This window comes from Xiphophorus maculatus, chromosome 5 (assembly GCF_002775205.1).
Source record: "Xiphophorus maculatus strain JP 163 A chromosome 5, X_maculatus-5.0-male, whole genome shotgun sequence".
NCBI lineage: Eukaryota > Metazoa > Chordata > Actinopteri > Cyprinodontiformes > Poeciliidae > Xiphophorus > Xiphophorus maculatus.
Genome location: NC_036447.1, coordinates 25054803 through 25073009, shown reverse-complemented (window position 1 = coordinate 25073009; position 18207 = coordinate 25054803). Strand labels below are relative to the sequence as shown.

At 37.9% G+C, this 18207-nt stretch overlaps 1 protein-coding gene across 3 annotated transcripts in view; it reads right to left on the bottom strand.

Moving 5' to 3' along the window:
• Window positions 1–18207, bottom strand: part of helz (helicase with zinc finger) — a 63152-nt gene that overhangs the window by 41433 nt on the left and 3512 nt on the right. For 2 of the 3 annotated variants that reach the window (XM_023333727.1, XM_023333728.1), the window contains exons 2-15: window positions 10399–10641; window positions 10127–10163; window positions 8611–8735; window positions 7745–7801; window positions 7618–7666; window positions 7340–7415; window positions 6003–6201; window positions 4965–5072; window positions 4711–4852; window positions 2554–2709; window positions 2188–2458; window positions 1479–1605; window positions 1090–1302; window positions 610–740 (exon numbers count right to left, since the gene is read on the bottom strand). In XM_023333727.1, the coding sequence (XP_023189495.1) occupies window positions 610–740; window positions 1090–1302; window positions 1479–1605; window positions 2188–2458; window positions 2554–2709; window positions 4711–4852; window positions 4965–5072; window positions 6003–6201; window positions 7340–7415; window positions 7618–7666; window positions 7745–7801; window positions 8611–8735; window positions 10127–10163; window positions 10399–10623 (1916 nt within the window). In that variant the 5' untranslated portion in view covers window positions 10624–10641. The remainder of the gene's footprint in view (window positions 1–609; window positions 741–1089; window positions 1303–1478; window positions 1606–2187; window positions 2459–2553; window positions 2710–4710; window positions 4853–4964; window positions 5073–6002; window positions 6202–7339; window positions 7416–7617; window positions 7667–7744; window positions 7802–8610; window positions 8736–10126; window positions 10164–10398; window positions 10642–18207) is intronic. The other variant, XM_014472058.2, reaches the window with a different exon arrangement.

The following is an 18207-nucleotide window of genomic DNA, read 5'->3' as shown; positions in this document are numbered from 1 at the left end:
TAACGACACACAGGGTAATAGTAGTGGCTCTTTGCGCTTTGAACAAATGCTGATATTTTTTTTAAACATTTTACCTTGTCGTTAGGTTGGAAACAATGTGCTTTTTTAAAAAACAATTTTCTACGAATATCAACATCTAATAGAAGAAAATGTATCCCTTTTTTTCAAAAGTTTTATGCTTTTCTTGTTTTAAAGTTTAGAAATAAAAAAATAAAACAACGGTCTTTAAAAACTAACAAACGTCTTATAGCAGATACTTCACAGATCTTTTTTTCCCCCAAGGGGTCATGTAACATTAGTGGCTCTAAATAACTTTATTGCTATGATTTTTCTTAGGCTTATAAAGGTTGCAGACTCCTGAAAAAAGAAGCAGTGGTTTTGGAAAGGGCGTTAATTAAAAACCCAAATTATTTTGTATCTATGTGCTAACAGCTTTGCACTGACCACCCTCTTTGGTGAGGAAGTGGCAACTGAGGTGAAATCATTTAAAATGAACTCAGTTAAATAATTCAGAGAAAGCACAAAGAGAAAAGAAGATATTTAGAAAGTGTTTAAAGAGATTTGGGATTTCTCCACGCATGTGTGACTGTCCACATGTTGGATACGTACCTGTTTGGGCTCCAGGGGATTGTGGGCACAAGGCCAACATCAGGGAAAAGGATGGTGTTGTCTTTGATGCGATCCAGGGCGTAGTGCATCTCACACAGTGGCTGTCTGTTGAGCTGAAACTGGAGCTCCACCTGACACACACACACACACAGGAGAGTGAGGGTTTATTGTCAGGATGTAACTGGATGCCACAAATAAGTTCAAACAATTAAACCTCTGATAATTCAGTGCGACGCAAAAAAGTATTTTGTGTGTCAGGTATGTTGGAGAAGCTCTACTAGAGAAGCTTTTTCCTTTCCATTTTTTATGTTGTCATGGAAAACACTTTGATATTTTAATAAAACTATAGTACAAAAAAAGAGAAAAAAAATTGGAAGTGTTTCACCAAAAAAAACGCCATCAAGCTAAAACTGGCAAAAATATTCCAAGCATCAGCCTGTAATAAAGTGAAACCGTTTTCTGTCATTTTTAAACTCTTACCTGTATTTCTCTGTCAGGCTGCAGCATCAGCTCCTCGCAGCAGCTCTTGCAAATCCTCAGGAAGATGTAATCCTTGGTCTTCTCCTCTATCACAGCCTCATAAACGCGCTCTTTGACCCCAGAAGGAGCGTGACCGCCGAACCCTTCCCTCCCCAACGGCAGCAGCAGAACTGAATTTACCTTGGTCATTACTAGTCTCCCAGCCAGAGTGTCCTGACAAAATGAAAAAAAAAAAAAAAATATATATATATATATACACACACACACACATGAAGTTTGGGGTAGGTGGTGAGCAGATGCTTTTAGGTGACATATATTTTCAAGAAAGCTACATTTGCTATATTTAAGGTGAAAAAACACATTTAATCACCAAAACAAGCTGTGTTTACCTCGGAAAGTGTTTCAGTAAGTTTGAAGCGTGCAAAGAGCTGTCCGTTCTGAGCGTACTTGGCTCCAACAGAAATCCCAGTTAGCATGAAGCTGGTTACCAGCTGGAGGTTGGCCTTGATGTTGAACCTGGTGGACAGCAATGAGCGCCATTAGTTTTATGAGGTTAACCTTTATGTCTATTTCCATGAAAACACATCTGCAAAACAAACATAAAAGGAGAGTAAACAGTGGTCGAATCGTTTTCTATAAGGTGTGTGGTCTCGAATTATGGCAGAAAAAGTCCCCCATAAAACCATAAATATATATTATTTTCATGTAAAGTTTGAAAAAGTGGCCGACAGAATGCAACATCCAGATCTAAAGAAAGTCTCTTTTTGTGAAAATCCATTAAAAGCAATGAAAATAGAGACGATATAAATACAGAACAGAAACACCCTTTTCAGATGCTCATATTTCAGCTCTTACTGTCCTGAATGATTGAACCAGTTACTATGAGCCAAGTTGAAAACATTAACAATGAACAAACCGATACAGAGTTGAAATGAACCAACCTCTGTTAAATCAAAGTGCCTTGTAAGAAGCTGCTGAGACATTAAAACACTAAAAATTTATGAGGGTCAAGCCTGACACCTGCTGGTGGTTTAGCATTTCATCACTTAAGAGGCTGTTGCACAGAAACAAACCCAGAGTTCTATAAACCGAACTCACTTGCTGACTTCCTTGTACTGAGCAATCTCCTCTATGTAGAGCAGGTCGTGTAGCCGCGCCTGGTAGTTGTCTTTCGTCAGCGTCTTGTCCAGGACGGACTGGGTGAAGAGCTGGTCAGCCGACAGAGGGATCTGGTAGCGGGCCAGCAGGCTCCTCTCCAGGTCGGCCACCGTCTCGTTGGGAGTGAATTCCACGATGGTTTTACAGGACGAGTCCCAGCGCTTGGCGGTTATCAGCAGCTGCTGCCTGGCTGCCAGCAGGTGCTCCAAGTCTGAAGAAAGGCAAACGACAGACAGGCGAAACGAGGCAAATCAAGACCAGCTCTTTTTGGGGTGTCTGTGGGTAATCCTGCCGTTGTGATCGTACCTTCGATCGAGGCGGCGTCCACCATGATCCTCTGCATCAGCACCGGCTCGGAGCCGAAGTCGAACACGATGGTCTGTCTGAAGGTGCCAAAGATCTCGGTGCTGAAGCCCACCGCCACTTTGTAGACGCAGTGGTCGAGGCCGTTGTTGGCCGCTGCTGGCAAAAACACGGGTTTTTCTAAGTGGGCTTCAACTCACAGTCCATTAAAGAAAGAAACGGTCATTAGAGAACACAGGCTGTGAAAATAAAGGTTTACATACAGATTTTTTCCCCTCGTTGCCTGAAATTAAATTGCACCAAGCATCTCTTGTTTTATGTCAATTAGGATTACCAAAAGTATTCCTATTTGCTAAATGTCAAAATAATACAAGTACATCTCAGGGATTTATTTATCAATGTGTGATGGAGACCAGGGGTTCCATCCCTAATGAATGATTATTGATATTATTTTGTTTAATTTATTTCCAGATCAAATGCTTTTTGTTTCAGTTCTTTATTTCAGTTACACTGTGACATTTAGTTAAACATCCTTTCAGGCAGAGGGACTGGAAATCCTTCCTGGACAGGGGGAATTTGGGGGAATGTAGATGTCAAACTAAATATCAACAGTTCATCACATTTTTATACAAAGAAAAAAAAAGCTGCATGTCATTTAAATGTTAATTAAAAGTACAAAGATGGACAAAGACGAATTTGACATATTAAGATCATAAAATCCAAAATCCTTTATGCGCAAATGGATACAATTCTTTAAGAGCTTTTCTGTTCTGCAGCTATTAACAAGGATTTGCATCAGAATTTCCTTAAAAGACCCATTTAGGATGTTGATCACTGTAATTGTGACTCTGATTTGCGCTGTGCCGGCCGTCGGACACAGTCACTTGAACTATCAGTATATTTTCACGAAACTGTCAATGAATCAGAATGTCTGTAATAACCGGTTAATATAGCAACACGGCACAGATGGTGGTGATGTGATTTCATCTGTCAGAAGGCGGAGAGGGTCAGTTCTCATTTCCTGAGAAGCAACAAAGAAAAAGTGAAGTTTCTGCTTCTTCATGTGAGGAAGAAGAGGGTAATGGCAAAAAAAAAAAAAGAGAGATTGTCAAACTACAAGATTGTATGCTCACACTTGCATACCGTGTTAACATATCAGCTAATGCCGTAGCTGACGTGCATATTTTTTAAATGCAAAAAATGACAAAAATCTTTTACTTTTTTGTCATCAAGTCACAAACTACATGTTTTTCATAATTTTCCATAAACTTGGGGATTAAGAAAATATTTCTGACTTGTTGGAAAAAGTTTTTTGTTTTTTTCTAAAACCTAGTTTACATTTGATTCTTTAATTAACTGTTAAGCAAATGCAGTTTTTAGGTCAGTCTTTGTAAAATCAATTAGCTTGTTATTTTCAAAGGGTGGTTTAAGTTTTGTGGCTCTAAACTATTGATATTTAGCAGGACTGAAATAAAGAAAGGGCCCTGTGGGCTGAAAAGGTCGCTGACCCCTGGTCTAACAACATGAAGGACAAAGTTGGCTATTTGTTTGTGAAGCTGAAAGAATAAGACTTTAAAATACTGTTGTTAGTTTATAAATCACTAAATGGCTTAGCACCACAATACATTAAAGATCTGCTTTTATTGTATCAACCTTCCAGACCTCTCAGGTCTTCTGGTTCTGGTTCTGCATCCCCAGAACCAGAACCGAACGAGGAGAAGCAGCTTTCAGCATCTATGCACCACAAATTTGGAACAAACTTCCAGAAAACTGTAAAACAGCTGAAACACTGAGTTCTTTTAAATCTCGACTAAAAACCCACCTGTTTAGGATTGTATTTGAAATGTAATCAATTACAAATTTACTGATGGAACTTGACTTAATGCCGTGTTTTGATTATTGATTCTATGTTGCATTGTGTTTCTGTGTTTGTAATGATGTAAAGCACTTTGAAATGCCTTGCTGCTGAAATGTGCTATACAAATAAAATTTGATTGATTGATTGAAGAAAAAAGTGTAAATAGTTTGTTATGCCACATAGCTTTCTTTTTAGGTGTAACATAGGCAAGTTCTCAGGCAGGAAACGTCGTTGTTTACATTTCATCATCAGATTAAAATTCTAGAAGCACAATCCTCATTATGGTGAAAGAACAGACGAACCCGCCGAGTCGTCTCCGGGCGTCCACTCTTGGCATCCTTTGGGAACCGACTGCAGGCGATCCCCGGCTGACACGCCGGTGATGAAGAAGTGTGGTCGATGGGCGTCGTAGAGCAAGGCAATGCGGAACAGCTTTCTGGCCGGCTAGTCCAGAAACAACAATGGGGCATGATAACATTTTTTAAAAAAGGAAATTGACTTTTCGTACAATTTTTAAAAAGCCACGTAAATAAAACCAGTGACTGTGTCATCCTACCTTGCACAACAAGGAAAAGATCCAGGAGTTGGAGGATTTTTTCGAGGTGACCGTAACAGAAAGGCCGGAGCTGGTCTCAACTGTCACGCCTTCTAGACTGTCACTTAACTAGAAAACACAAAGAAACAGGTGATTGGGTTAAAAAAATATATCAGTTTTAATTAAAGATGACCCAAAATTTCAAGAAAATTGAAGAACGCATGTCAACAATTAAAAGTGTCGTCAGCATAGTGTAGACAGTGAAAAATAGAGACTGAAAAGGGTTTTTAAAAAAACAATTAAATAAATAAAAATTCTATTAAAGTTGTACTAAAGTTCCTCTCCATTATTGCTTGACAAAATAGTTGAGGCCATTTATTCGAATCAGTTCACAAACTATCTGAAGACAAGTTTAGAGGTTATTTTTTCCCCTTCCAATACTGGACTTAAATCTTGGGAAAAGTTTGAGGTCTTATGAAAACATGATGAGAAAGTGTCTGGTTAAAAAAAAACAAAAAAAACAGCTGGGTCCACTTTCTATTTGACCGTCACAGACTGCTGACCAGTGTTTTTCCAAATACTGAAAGCAATACACCATTTTTAGCATTAGGAAGTCAAACTGAGAGCTACACTCTTCAGTGTTGACGGTGTTACTGAGGAGGGAGGGTGTAATGTCAGCAACTTTCAGTATCAGTAAAGTCAGAAAAGAAAAAAAGCTGAATGAGAAAAGATTCAAAAAGAGCAAGCACAGCTTTCAGTAGATAAAAGAGTTGATGAACTATAGCAAAGTTTCTCTGTTTTATCAGCCTCTGCTCACTATAACACACTGGATTTGGAAATGTTGATAGTCTTTTAGAAAACTCAGAAGAATCTACAGTTCACATACAACATTAACATCCACCCTAAATATTGCACGCATTTCTTTCATGGTGAGAAAAAAAAAGTTTTCGGTTGCTACGCTGGTATTTTCACAAGCAGAAAAACAAATTCAAACGAAGAAGCAACTTCACTTCCGAAACACCGGAGGCGTTCAGCCACCTTAACTTTTGTCTCACTCACCACTTTCTCCGGGGAAAGGGAGTTCATCCACTTTTCGATTAGAGTTTCCATGTAGTTCTCAGTGAAGTGTTTGCTTTCCTGCTGCTGTTTGAGGCGAATGAGTCGGGAGGCGTAACGTTTCTGCCACTCCATCAGCTCCTCTTGCGAGTGGGCCGACGTACACTGCGCCCCGTACCGACACAGGCCTTGCTCCAAGTACCTACGGCGACATTAAGCAGCTCCATCAGACGATTCTGGAGAAATCTGGCTGGTCGTTTCAGATCATTTATTTGCAAAGTCGGGACATGCATCAAGATATAGGATGTATCACATGAAATTCTGGATGTAGATAAATACACCCTTTATATAAAGTGGGGGTGTCTAAATGAACTGACAGAAAAAGTTGCATGAGTTTGTTTTTCAAGTTGCTGATAAAAAGTTGGACAGATTGTCTGGCTGACACATTTTTCTCTGAACAAAAAAAAACTATTATAAATATTTCAACTAGAATCTGTATCGTAAACCCAGTTGATGAACACTAGGGGATATTTATATTTCAAGCATTCAGTTTGCTTTCATTTTCAATCAATATTATTTTTATGTTTTATTTATATAAAAAAATAAAAACTGTTGAAAACATTCGTTTTGTTTTTTTCTATTTGTTTTGTTTTTAAATCCATGACAAAAATAAAACAAGTTTAAAAAGCATTCAGTTCGTTTTATTTTACTCCATTTTACTTTACTGTTTAAATATTGTTACAAAAAGAACTAATAAAAAATAATTTTCAAAAAATGCGTTAATTGTTCTTTAAGTTTAAAGCACCTTATACCTGATGGACAGTGCCATTATCTTAATAAATAACATTTAAACCAGCCAAAAACTAAAATACAACTGATGTGTGTGTAATGTGGAAATGGCACGATCAATACTGTTTCATTGTAGTAATTTTTTTTAATGACTTCATAAAACCCATTGTACTTATGACTGAAATGTGGTTTATTTTTGTTCATTTCCTGTTCAGAACATCGTCATATTTCATATTCTTAACATAATAAAGGTCCAGAATAGCCAATAAATACATAAGAGCTAGGCTTTTTATTCCTAAAAAGATATATGGATATATTTTTGTCGTTCTATAGCTTGTGTGTTAATTGTTGAAATTTTAAAGATTTATATTTAGCATTAGATGCTAAATATAAAAAGAAAACAATAACCCCCTAAAAAATAAAAATAAAAACATTTGATATTTGGAGGAAAATAAATCTGATTATTTTGGGGGAAGGAAACATTTTTCATTCATTGCTCACAACTAAAACATACATTTATTTGAAATTATGAGAAGAAATCTGCTGATTACCTTTTGCAGAGTGTGTACTCCTCGCTGCTAGTGACCCCTCTGGGAGGAGGCCGGAACTGCCAGCCATCTTGGACTTCTGTCGATATAAAAGCTACATGAACACTAAAGCTCAGAGCACAATGAGCAGACAATTCACTGGACAATAACCTGGTAGAAAAAGACTCAAAGTGACAACTGACTGCCTGCAGAAAAGACACCAAACGGAAAGAAAATGTACAGAAGCTGTTGATACAACAAAGCAAAAGGTTGAAATAAACTCATGATGCGGATGTGCTCACCTTCATCCTGGTCATCTGTGTATTCAGGGGCCATCTCTCTTTTTGTTGCCTAAATGAAACGGAGCAAAACAATTATTTTTAACTCTATTAAACTAAACGTCCACGACCAAAAAGCAAATGCAGTTACCTCAATTTCGGAGAAGAGCATTTTTAATCTGGTCAGGTCTTTTGTAACGATGCCATTCTGGACCGAGAAGGAAATTATTATATTCGTTAAAACATTACTGGAAATAGTATTTATATTCATCACAGTTATACTATTGACTCCTTGCATGTAGGTTTGTTTAACACAGTAAATATTAACATTTAAATCATCTTTGATGGCATATTACACAGTTTCTAACCATTTTACATTTCAAAATTTCACTATATTTCAGACCAAATGTCTGGATTTAAACACATTTAAATTCAAAATGTGTCAAAAGTACAATATAAATTTACTGGTCTGTATTTCTGATGAGTTCAGGCCTTAACAATATGAAATAAAATAGCAACCAACTGACTATGAGCAAATAAAATAAGAATGTATTAAATGAATCCAAACCTACTTTGGGTTTATAAACACATCAACCAACAGCAAGTACGTTGATGCCATTTTTCTTATTTACTGTTGTACTTTTAGTCAAATTTAAAGAACGCAATATATTCATTCCATTGATTCACTGGGAATGATTTGTTATCTTATAATTTTTTTCTGCAGGAAACCAAACACCATATTTTGATATAGACTGTGGAATGGTGAAACATAATTTTCCTGTATATAAATAGTTTGGCTTTCTCCTGTAGCTGATGGACCAACACTTCAAAGTTTTGGTTTTTTAAGATGCAATATTGCTGCTTTGACAGTTAAACTTCTGTTTTAAAATAATCAACCTATTAAGATGGATATTAAAATGAAAAGAGGCTTAAAAATACCTTCCAAACTGATAAACAAATCAGCATGTACAGAGCATAAACAATTCCACCTTTACAACTAGATCAAATCCATCTTACCACTGGCTCTCCATACAGGGCTTTAGATAGGATGCTGACCACCTCTTGCAGGCTGCCATCCAAAAGCATGGAGCGCAAACTAGCCTGTAGAGAGCCGTCACCCCGGGCAACCTCATCTGCCAATACTGCAACACAGTGAAAGCAAACGGGTTAAAGCGCCACAAACAAGGCTGTGTTGTAAAGAGAGAGTAACGATGGAGTAGGTCGAGTGGTTTTAAATGTTATTTGGCCTGCTAAACGTCCTACTTCAACCATTAATGTAAATCCACTCATCATTCACAAATTTCGCAACGAAACATGCTTTGAATTTTCATTTGCAACTTTTACGTAAATGTGACAAGTCACCTTTACGTTTTCTGCAATTCGCTTACAATGTAGGTCTGATCAATCACTGCAACTCGGCTGAATTTTCACCAAACTCCTTCTAATTTAACTTCCCTGTTTCACGTCTTGTCTTTTTCGGGGGTGAAAACCATTTTAAAATATTTTGTAGGATTTGCTTATACTGGTTCTAACAGGAATGGTGCCTTTCTTTATCCCACCCCACAACCAATTAAAATACAGGCAATCTATGGAAATCTCTATATTCCCATCAGAAAATTTTATGTGTCTTATTTTTTAATTCTTGGACGACCCATCCTTTGATGCTGCCCTGAGTAACTGCCCATATCTTCCATGTGGAAAACCACCACTGTAAAAAGTTCATATTAACTTGAATGACCAATATGGAATCCTTGTTTTGCACTTTGACCCCTTCCCAAGACATAATTTTTTATTTGTATTAATGTTGCTAATTCCAGAAGGCCTTTAAAAGTGTTATTTGTAATTTAAATACTGACCATGTTCAAATCCTGTCATTTTTGGGAGGGGAATGTTATGTTTAGGAATTTAAACTTGTTGTAAGACAATGTTATGGCAAAAAATACAACTTTGAATGTTTGACTGCAAATTTTTGAAAAGGGTGCCAAAAAAAAACAAAACTGAAATTTTAGTTTGTTACTAAAAAAAAAAAAAAACATCGCAATATCTTGGAGGAGCTAATTCATGTCCTAATTATTGTCAGAAAAACATAAATGTTCATTATAGTTTGCGTTATGTTCTGTCAATGCACTTGTCATTGATTGTGTCTATCAAAATGTGTACTTGGTCGTCAAGACTCTTTTCTATTTACCCCTGATGCGCTACAAACTAGCATATAGCAACTAACAATAATATACATTAATATAATTTGAGCCAATTTCCAAACAGTGGTCTTCAAATACCTCCTCCACCACAGTAAACAAAAGAAAAACAGGCCATTTTACGCCAGAGTTTCAGAGTGTTTACAAAAGCAGCTGCTGAGAAATCCCAGATCAAACTGAGAAACAAAAACCCCAAGAAAGAAAATAAAACTCTAGCAACGTTTTATAGAACAACAAAACAATTTCTGGTTTGTTTGCGGCATTTAAACAAATATCTGAATCCGCAGCTTCAAACGGAACCAAAGAGTAATTTCACAGTTAGAAGTGCGACCCACCATGTTTGCAGTCTTCATCTGCTCCGTCGTAGTTTTTCTGTTGGTGGAAAGAGAAAAATAAGCCCAGACGTTACAGTTGAAAACGAGTCTTTAAACGACCACAGAGTCGTTTACGCTATAATTAAGGATACGGGAAAGTTTCCATAACTTCAGGGCTCAAGCAAACAACTAGACTCTTAATGCATTGATCAAAGATATTTCTACATTTTTTGTCAGTTAAAATAATAATAATAAAAAAAAAAAGATCAATCAACCAACAACCCGTTGCTCACCAGCTGAAGGAAGGCAGCAATTCGGTAGATAAGGGCGCGGCTGCGGAGGGGTCCGGCGGCGACCGCCGAGGGAGGGCTGGGCAGTACGGGGACGCCGGGCGACGAGGCTTGGGGCGCGAGGACCACCAGGGCGTCCGTGCTGTGGGTGACCGCCGCCTCGTACTCCCGCCTTGCTAACGATTTGCTGGCTTCTTCACATGACTTCTCCGCTCTCCTGTCTGCCATGACTCAGGGACAGAACATCTGCAGGTGAACAAAGACGAACACAGTTACTATTTCCAAAGTTTATCGGATCTACGAACTGAGATGAAACAGCAGAAATTGGAGCCCAGATGAACCGATTGGCCAATAATCGGGCCCCGATTTCCTCAATTTTAGGAGATCGGATATCAGTACTACATCTGCATGTGTCCGGTTAACAATAGTCAATTTAGTAAGTTTTTAGAAAAAAAAAAAAAAAAAGAAATTTGGTATCAGCCAAGAAATCAAAAATCTGATATTTCTAAAGAGTGGCAATCAGCCAGAAAACTGCCATCAGTGCACTACTTCTAGAAAAGCACTTTCCATTCCGTTTTCTTCCAAGTTTTCACTTTGACCTTGAAAATACTTTCATTTAATCTATTTTAGTCATACTCCACATCAATACCAATGGTCATTTTACAAATCCTAAAACAGAGTTGTTTCTTTTCCTGATGTTGGAAAAGAGAACGTTTTTCACAAAAAAGGGGGCTGGGAAATACTGAAAATTATTGCAAAGCACACCCTTTTTATTAGTAGGGTTTTGCTAATCAGAACACAACGAAAATGATATAATCCATATGTTTGTTTTTTTTTTTATTAATTTAATCTAACCTCAGGCAAAAACACTCAGACACTACTGAGTGTCTCAGCTGTGGGGAGCTGAAATCATATCAGCTCCCCACAGCCTGAAGGGGGAGCTAGAGATGCGTCCCTGGAGGGTCACTGAGGTTCATCCTGGAGTTTACAAAGGCAGCCCAAAAGCAGAGCTGCTGTAAGGAGACGAGGCCGAGCCATGTGGAGACGCTTTGTTCATTTTTGCAGCAGGACCAGGCACCCGCCCACATCGCTAAAAGAACCCACACCTGGTTTACTGTCAAAAATAAGAACAAGATGCAGCTGAGTAGAGTAACCTCCTCCTTCTCGGTGAGCACAGCGGCAGCTAACATGTTGTCAGTTTGCTTTCAGCAGCTTCCAGTTCAAACACAAACTCCAGCTCCTTAGTGCTGCGAGGTTTCAGATTTCACTGCTGGTTTCATTGCCCGGCAGCGGTTAGGATTTTAACTGGTGACACAGCAAACTTGGACAATAAAGGGTGTCAAAAAGTAACGAACGCACGGTTTAACGCGTTGGCTTCAAACTCAGCACATTACTAAAAACTAGGGCTGTGACTCACAATTAATTTAGTAATTATTTTTGCTGATTAATCGGATAGATTGGCACATTCTGCAGATTTTTCATTTAACCACACTAGCATTTTTATATACAATATTAGAAATACATAGAAAAACCACAAAATAATTCACTATATTTTTTTAATATGAAAATAAACATTTTATTGCCTAAAATGCAACACCAATTCTTTCGTTTAGTGTACAATGGATCATTTGTAGCAAAGAATGTTACAAATACAGTGTAGGGCTAATCTGTTCATTATTATTTGGATTAGCTGATTAGATATCAAAAGGTGCTTTACAGGAGGTTTTCTTTTTACCCAAATGTAAAACTACATATACACACACACACACACACTTTGTGCACTTTTGGCTTAATTACTGCTAATTGTTCTTTCAGCAAATGCCTTTTTAAAAAAAAATCTGTACTCCAGTGGACCAATCTGTTCAGTAATCAATTAAACCAGTTAGCGATTAATTGATTACTACATTAGCTGACGATTAATTCTATAATCAATTAATCCGATTAATCAATTTCAATAATAATTTATCATTGAAATAATAACAAATTTGAATTACCAAAAAATATTCTGAAATAGATGACTCTCTATGAAATGAATCTAAATGGTATACAGGGTTTCCCCCAGTGTATTGTAGGCCTGGCGGCCCGCCATGCTTTACTAGCCCCACCGCCAGGCTAAGCCATTCTTGTTTATGTTTTTAGGAAAATAATAATAATAAAAATATTTTTTTAAATTACTTTAAAAAAAATGTAAAAAAATAAAATAAATTTTTTTTAAACAGATTGAAGGCATCTCTGTTGCTTTGAGCATTTCACTGGCGGAGCAAATTTATTCCTAAAAGCTAAAAGATATGTTTATAGAAGATGGGTTTATTGTTTATGCATTTAAAGTCGGACCAATCACACCGCTGGCGCCTCTGCGCAGCACTGACTATCTCAATAAACAAATGTTACATTTATGTATCTGTGTTCTGTGTTAAAATATTAGCATTTAATGGGCCACTGAAGCCCTGGGGTCCTTATGGAGCCGCTGACTTAATTTGGATTAAACAAAAGTGCAAATAATTTATATTCATTAATTGTATTTTTTGATTTGTTGTTTTTAAGACCAGTTCAGAGTTTAGATAGCATTTCACTGGCAATGTCTTCCCGTAACATATAATTACCCAGCAATATTTTTTATATTTCCTTTCTACTTAACATCTTTTAATACAAAAACACGATGGACCGCCGGTGGTCCGCCTCGGCACCCCGACCACCGGGCTTAGCAGGTTTTCTGGGGGAAACCCTGGTATATGAATTTAACTTTTTTAAACTGATCTACAGAAATAAATTTAAATTTCTGTAACATCCCAATTTGATTAATGAGTTGAGTGGATTAATCGTGATTAATCTATTAGTGAAAAAATGTATTAATCCAATTAATCATTTCAGCCCTACTGAAGAATAAATAAAAAATTATTAAAACTTATGAAAAAAAGACACCACGCATGTGGCTCTTGGCTTAACTGATGAGGAGCTACTTCACATCAGAACGTAAATAGGCAAAGTTTGGAATTTAATTTAAACTTCTTTTAGAAGTATTTGTTAATGTTTGCCAATAGAAATTGCAGAAAAACTGTTAATTAAAAAAAAACAACCCAGAATGTTAAACTTTACTTTGTTTTTAATTGTTGCACGGTTGGAGATTGAAAGAAAAAAAAAATTTGCCAAATGATAACAGATGCCACTTCTTCTGCAAAGCATTTTGGAATTGGTACATCACTTCCAACCTCTGTTTTGTCTCATCAATATCCAAAAGCACAGGCTTGCAGCCCAAACACAAACCCGAAAAAAAGGAGCACTATTTTATTATTTTTTGGCTTTGTTGTTGGAGCAAGTAGCTAGTCACATCAGGGGCTGAGATGATGAGTTGATGGTGACTCATTAGACCAAACTAGAATGTCGCAACCGCTCTGCTGCATGAAAACAGAACGTTCAAGAAATGCAAGTCGAAGCCACAGAGAGGAATCTAGTGTACGAGGCAACCAAACGGTACGGTTCAGTGAAAAATTGAGTCCTGCAGTAAAATCTCAAAAGACTTTAATAGTAAAGCTCGTTCATCCTGGCACCCACAGTAATGGACGTGCTCCTTTTCCACGGATTGCAACAGATTTCCACAAGAGCGGAACAAAAACAATCATCTCTGGGTGCAACTCACGATGAAGACACCGTCTCTCTGGAGACCTGAGGGTCGCTCAGAGAAGACGAACGGCGGTGTGTGTCATGACTTTTTTTTTTTTTTTTTTTTAAATGGGAACGTGGAGACAGTCGGTAATTAGCTGGCATTTTGGACCTGAACTTCCGCAGTTAAAAAACTGAAACAAGCTGCGACAAATGACTGAGTCTGACTGAACCAGTTGCAAGTCACAACTTTTTGATAGTTACACAGATGATTTTAAGAAGAAAGCCGCAGCCGTTGATTCTATTAGCAACTTTGAAATCTCTCGCCGGTTGAATCCTTGCAAGAAACGGTCAGTCAGACCAACGGGAAAAACTGAGAACAACAAACAGGATTAAGCAAGGGAAGAATTTAGCAAAGCAAACACACGCTAGAGGTTAACATTGTGCTTTTTGATCTGGTTCACTTAAAGCAGGGGTCTCAAACTCCAGTCCTCGAGGGCCGCAGTCCTGCAACTTTTAGATGTGCCTCTGCTGCACCACCTGAACAGAATAATTAGGTCATTAAGGCTCTGGAAAACTGATCTACACAAGGAGGAGGTAATTATGCCATTTCATTCCAGTGTTTTGTACCTGTGGCACATCTAAAAACTGCAGGACTGCGGCCCTCGAGGACTGGAGTTTGAGGCCCCTGACTTAAAGCCACAGACAGACATTCAAACAGTTTGAGATTTTATTTTAAAAATAAATAAAAATCTGTAGTTGATGCAAAAATACATTTCACACCATAAATGGCAGATTATAAGCCCCTCTTATGTCTGGTGGGTTCATCATTTGTCAGGTTCTGAGCTGATGTAGAGCACAAAAGCATTCTGAAAGTAAGAATATGTCAAAAACAACAATGGAGGAATAACTGGGAGATTCACTGTATCAGAAAAAAAAAGAGAGCTGTTAATGGCCAAAACAAGAAAAAGAAAATAAAGTGCGGATGGGAACGGGTTACATAAAGCTGCTACGCATCAGAATATGGAGGGTACACTGTGACCTCCTGGGGAACACCTTATCCTTGGCTGGTAGCCTAATATCTGTCGGCCCCAATGCAAACTTACCGCTTTAAACAACTGGCCCTGCGGCTCACAGGGCGTACAAACTGAACAGCTTTTATCCTAAAAGTGCGGATCAAAAACACTGATGCCACATTTCAAATACCTCAAAGTCAGCACAGTTTATTAATCTATAAAATATGACTTCCTAAAAAGAAAGGGATAAGAAAATTTGGCCATTTTTCAAATATTTTTAGCTCCAAAGCTGAAAAGTAGTCAGTCTTTGAAATTGAATGATTAAAGTGTGTATTTGCCAACAAGGCATCCATGGTAAAAATGTTTTTATTACCACAAAACAAAACCACAAATTTGATATTTCAGGCTTTGAATGAGTAATAAAAATATTGCATGCTTTCCATGCAATAACATGACGAAGAGATGCTGAAAAGCCAGTAACGGGCAACTATTCAGACACGATCAACGATTTGGCTAGTATTTCTTTTTCCACTTCTAATAAAATACTGACACCTGAGGTTTAGTACCGGCAGATACCGATCCGATACACCGCGGAATTGATTTAAAATGTTTCTTTTATTTATCATAAATGTAATGTAATAATTTATTTGATAACTGCACCAGTACGTAACACTTAAATACACCAATAGTTTCACAAACGTGGTCCAACATGTAAAAACAATGCAACTTTAATTTGTTCACTCAGTGCAATTAGGAGTAGAACAGCCAATGTGAAAATATAATAAAGAAATCAAAACTGACAAAAACAACAGGTTGACTACCTTGATCAAATGTGTACAAAATAAACTGCAACAAACCTTCTTTCAGATGAATATTGTTGCTGACCATGTTCACACAACACTGTTGAAAGTATATGGCATATTGGTAAATATTTTTTGAGTCATAAAATAGGGCAACAAAAAAATAGGTTTGTTCCCCACTTGTCAAAATGGAGTAGTTTCTTCACCTACGATTCTTTCCATAAGCACATCACTCTTTAAAGGGACAGTGGTATTTTCCAGGCACATAGTGCCATCTCATAGCCCAGTCAAGTAAGTTGTTGCCATCAGTTGTTATAAAAATGCCGTATGCAAATGTGACTTAAAATCTCCTGCTGTTTCTGAAACTCCGCCCTCAGGAAGTCATCACAACATGGCTCCTCTATTAACACTTTAACGTTTTTACCGGCGTTTCAGGGAGAAGCTGCTCCTATAATGAGCTCAGCAAACGCACAGCTCAATCAGGTGTTTGCTAATTCCTGCTGGCTAGTCTGGAGGAGGCAAGAGGGGGCTTCCAGTTCGGTTTGGAAACTACAATTTAAAAGGAGGAGCTGCGCCTCGAAGGCGGAGCTAGTTTCACCCTGGCACCTTTTAAGTTTACATTAAATGCACGAGGCTTTTATTTATGTACTACATTGTCTTTAATTGTTACTAGTTCACCAAAAAAAAAAAAAAAAAAAACTTCCGGTTTCACTTTGTCTCAGGCCAGCAATTTGTCGTTTTTCCAGATGTGACGGAACAAACTCCTAAAATCCACAAGTTCTTGAACATTTAATTTTAATTACAGGCACATTTTGGACTTTAAAATGCACATCAAGTTCACAAGAACGCTTGGTTGTGTTCCACAAAATAGCTGCGAAACAGAGAAGCCCAAAATATTGATATGCAAAAGAGACTTCAGCGGACACTTTCAGAAACCATTTCCTCCTGTTTGATGCTGCGGAAACAGTGGACTTGCTGCAACTATTATGGCAACTAACAAGCAAAGCTGAGGTGAAGGAGGATTCTTTACTCCAAGTGATATTAATCCACGCCTCGCCTTTAATGCCGACTCGTGTCGCGTTCAAAGGAATATCAACACTTCAGCGGATTCGCAGTAACACCGACGGCTGTAGTCATCCCTCATTTTGCTTCAACCTACAGCTACATGACTGGAATACAGATGGAAAAGTAGCTTATTTTTCCCCCCTTAAAAAAAAATAGGCATTAAAAATATGAAACGGAAATCTCTTGAGAGACAACAGGAAGGAAACACATCTGCCAATCACAGCAGAGTCAGTCTATGAATGAAAGGGATTTACCAGGTGTTAAATCAAAGCAGCTATTGGTCTACTTGACTTGTGATTCTGTTTATTTCTATAACTTGTATTAGAATCAATCATCAGTGACTTCATTTACCGATTTATTTAAATAACAGCGGCAACTGTGCGTTTTGTACATTAATGTAATGCGACCCCTGGCTAGAGTTACAGGTCGTTCTTTAAAACGCATAAGGCCCGCAGCCAGAACTCCATCCTATTCACATCACACTCAGAGTGTGTGTGTGTGTGTGTGTGTGTGTGTGTATTGTTGTTCAGAAGTCTTGATTGAGTAAATGGAAGGAGATATTTTTGTATGCACTTAGTTTACCCAAGTGGTTACTGCATTATAATGTGTCAATGGGAGTAGGCCATTTCACTGCTTCACCGTTTCATTCTTGTGTGGTTGTGATCGTTTTCATACTCGAGGTTTTTGGAGTGTGAACTGCAGATGTCGTGCATCTGTTCTAACCGCCCCCGGCAATGTTTCATTCCATTTTAAAAACCTATGTTTAAACATAATTTTCCATAATTTACAGTTTGCTGTAGTGAAATATGATGATGTGATTACAATGAATAATACCTGCTTGGCAGTGGCTGCTGATAACTACTTTGTTTTGATCAGGGGTCAGAATCGCTCGTGTTTCATAAGAGTCGACTTGTCCGAGTTCGGGATGCACAGATATGAAAATGTCTATTTTCCCTACAATTTGAACACTGTGAAAATTACCACACCACCTACATTTCATCACTTTCACAACAACCAAACTAACTCAACATGGCCAGCCCTTTCCCCACCACATCAGGAAACTGTGGCTTCCTGATGTGGACGTATCGGTACAAACATGGGTATCAGCCGATATTTGTAATTTTTTTTACATATTTGTATCGGCCCAATAATTGAAACTGGGGCGATATTAACTACCAATTTTATTTCCATCTTATTGCCGTTTGTTTCTGGAGGGGGAGCAGAGGAGATTGGTTATGTGGCATTTGTTTGGTCATGTGATGTAGTGTTTGTAATTTCACAGTTAAAGTATGGGTCTACTACCTCAACAGGGAATGCACACTTAAAAGTAC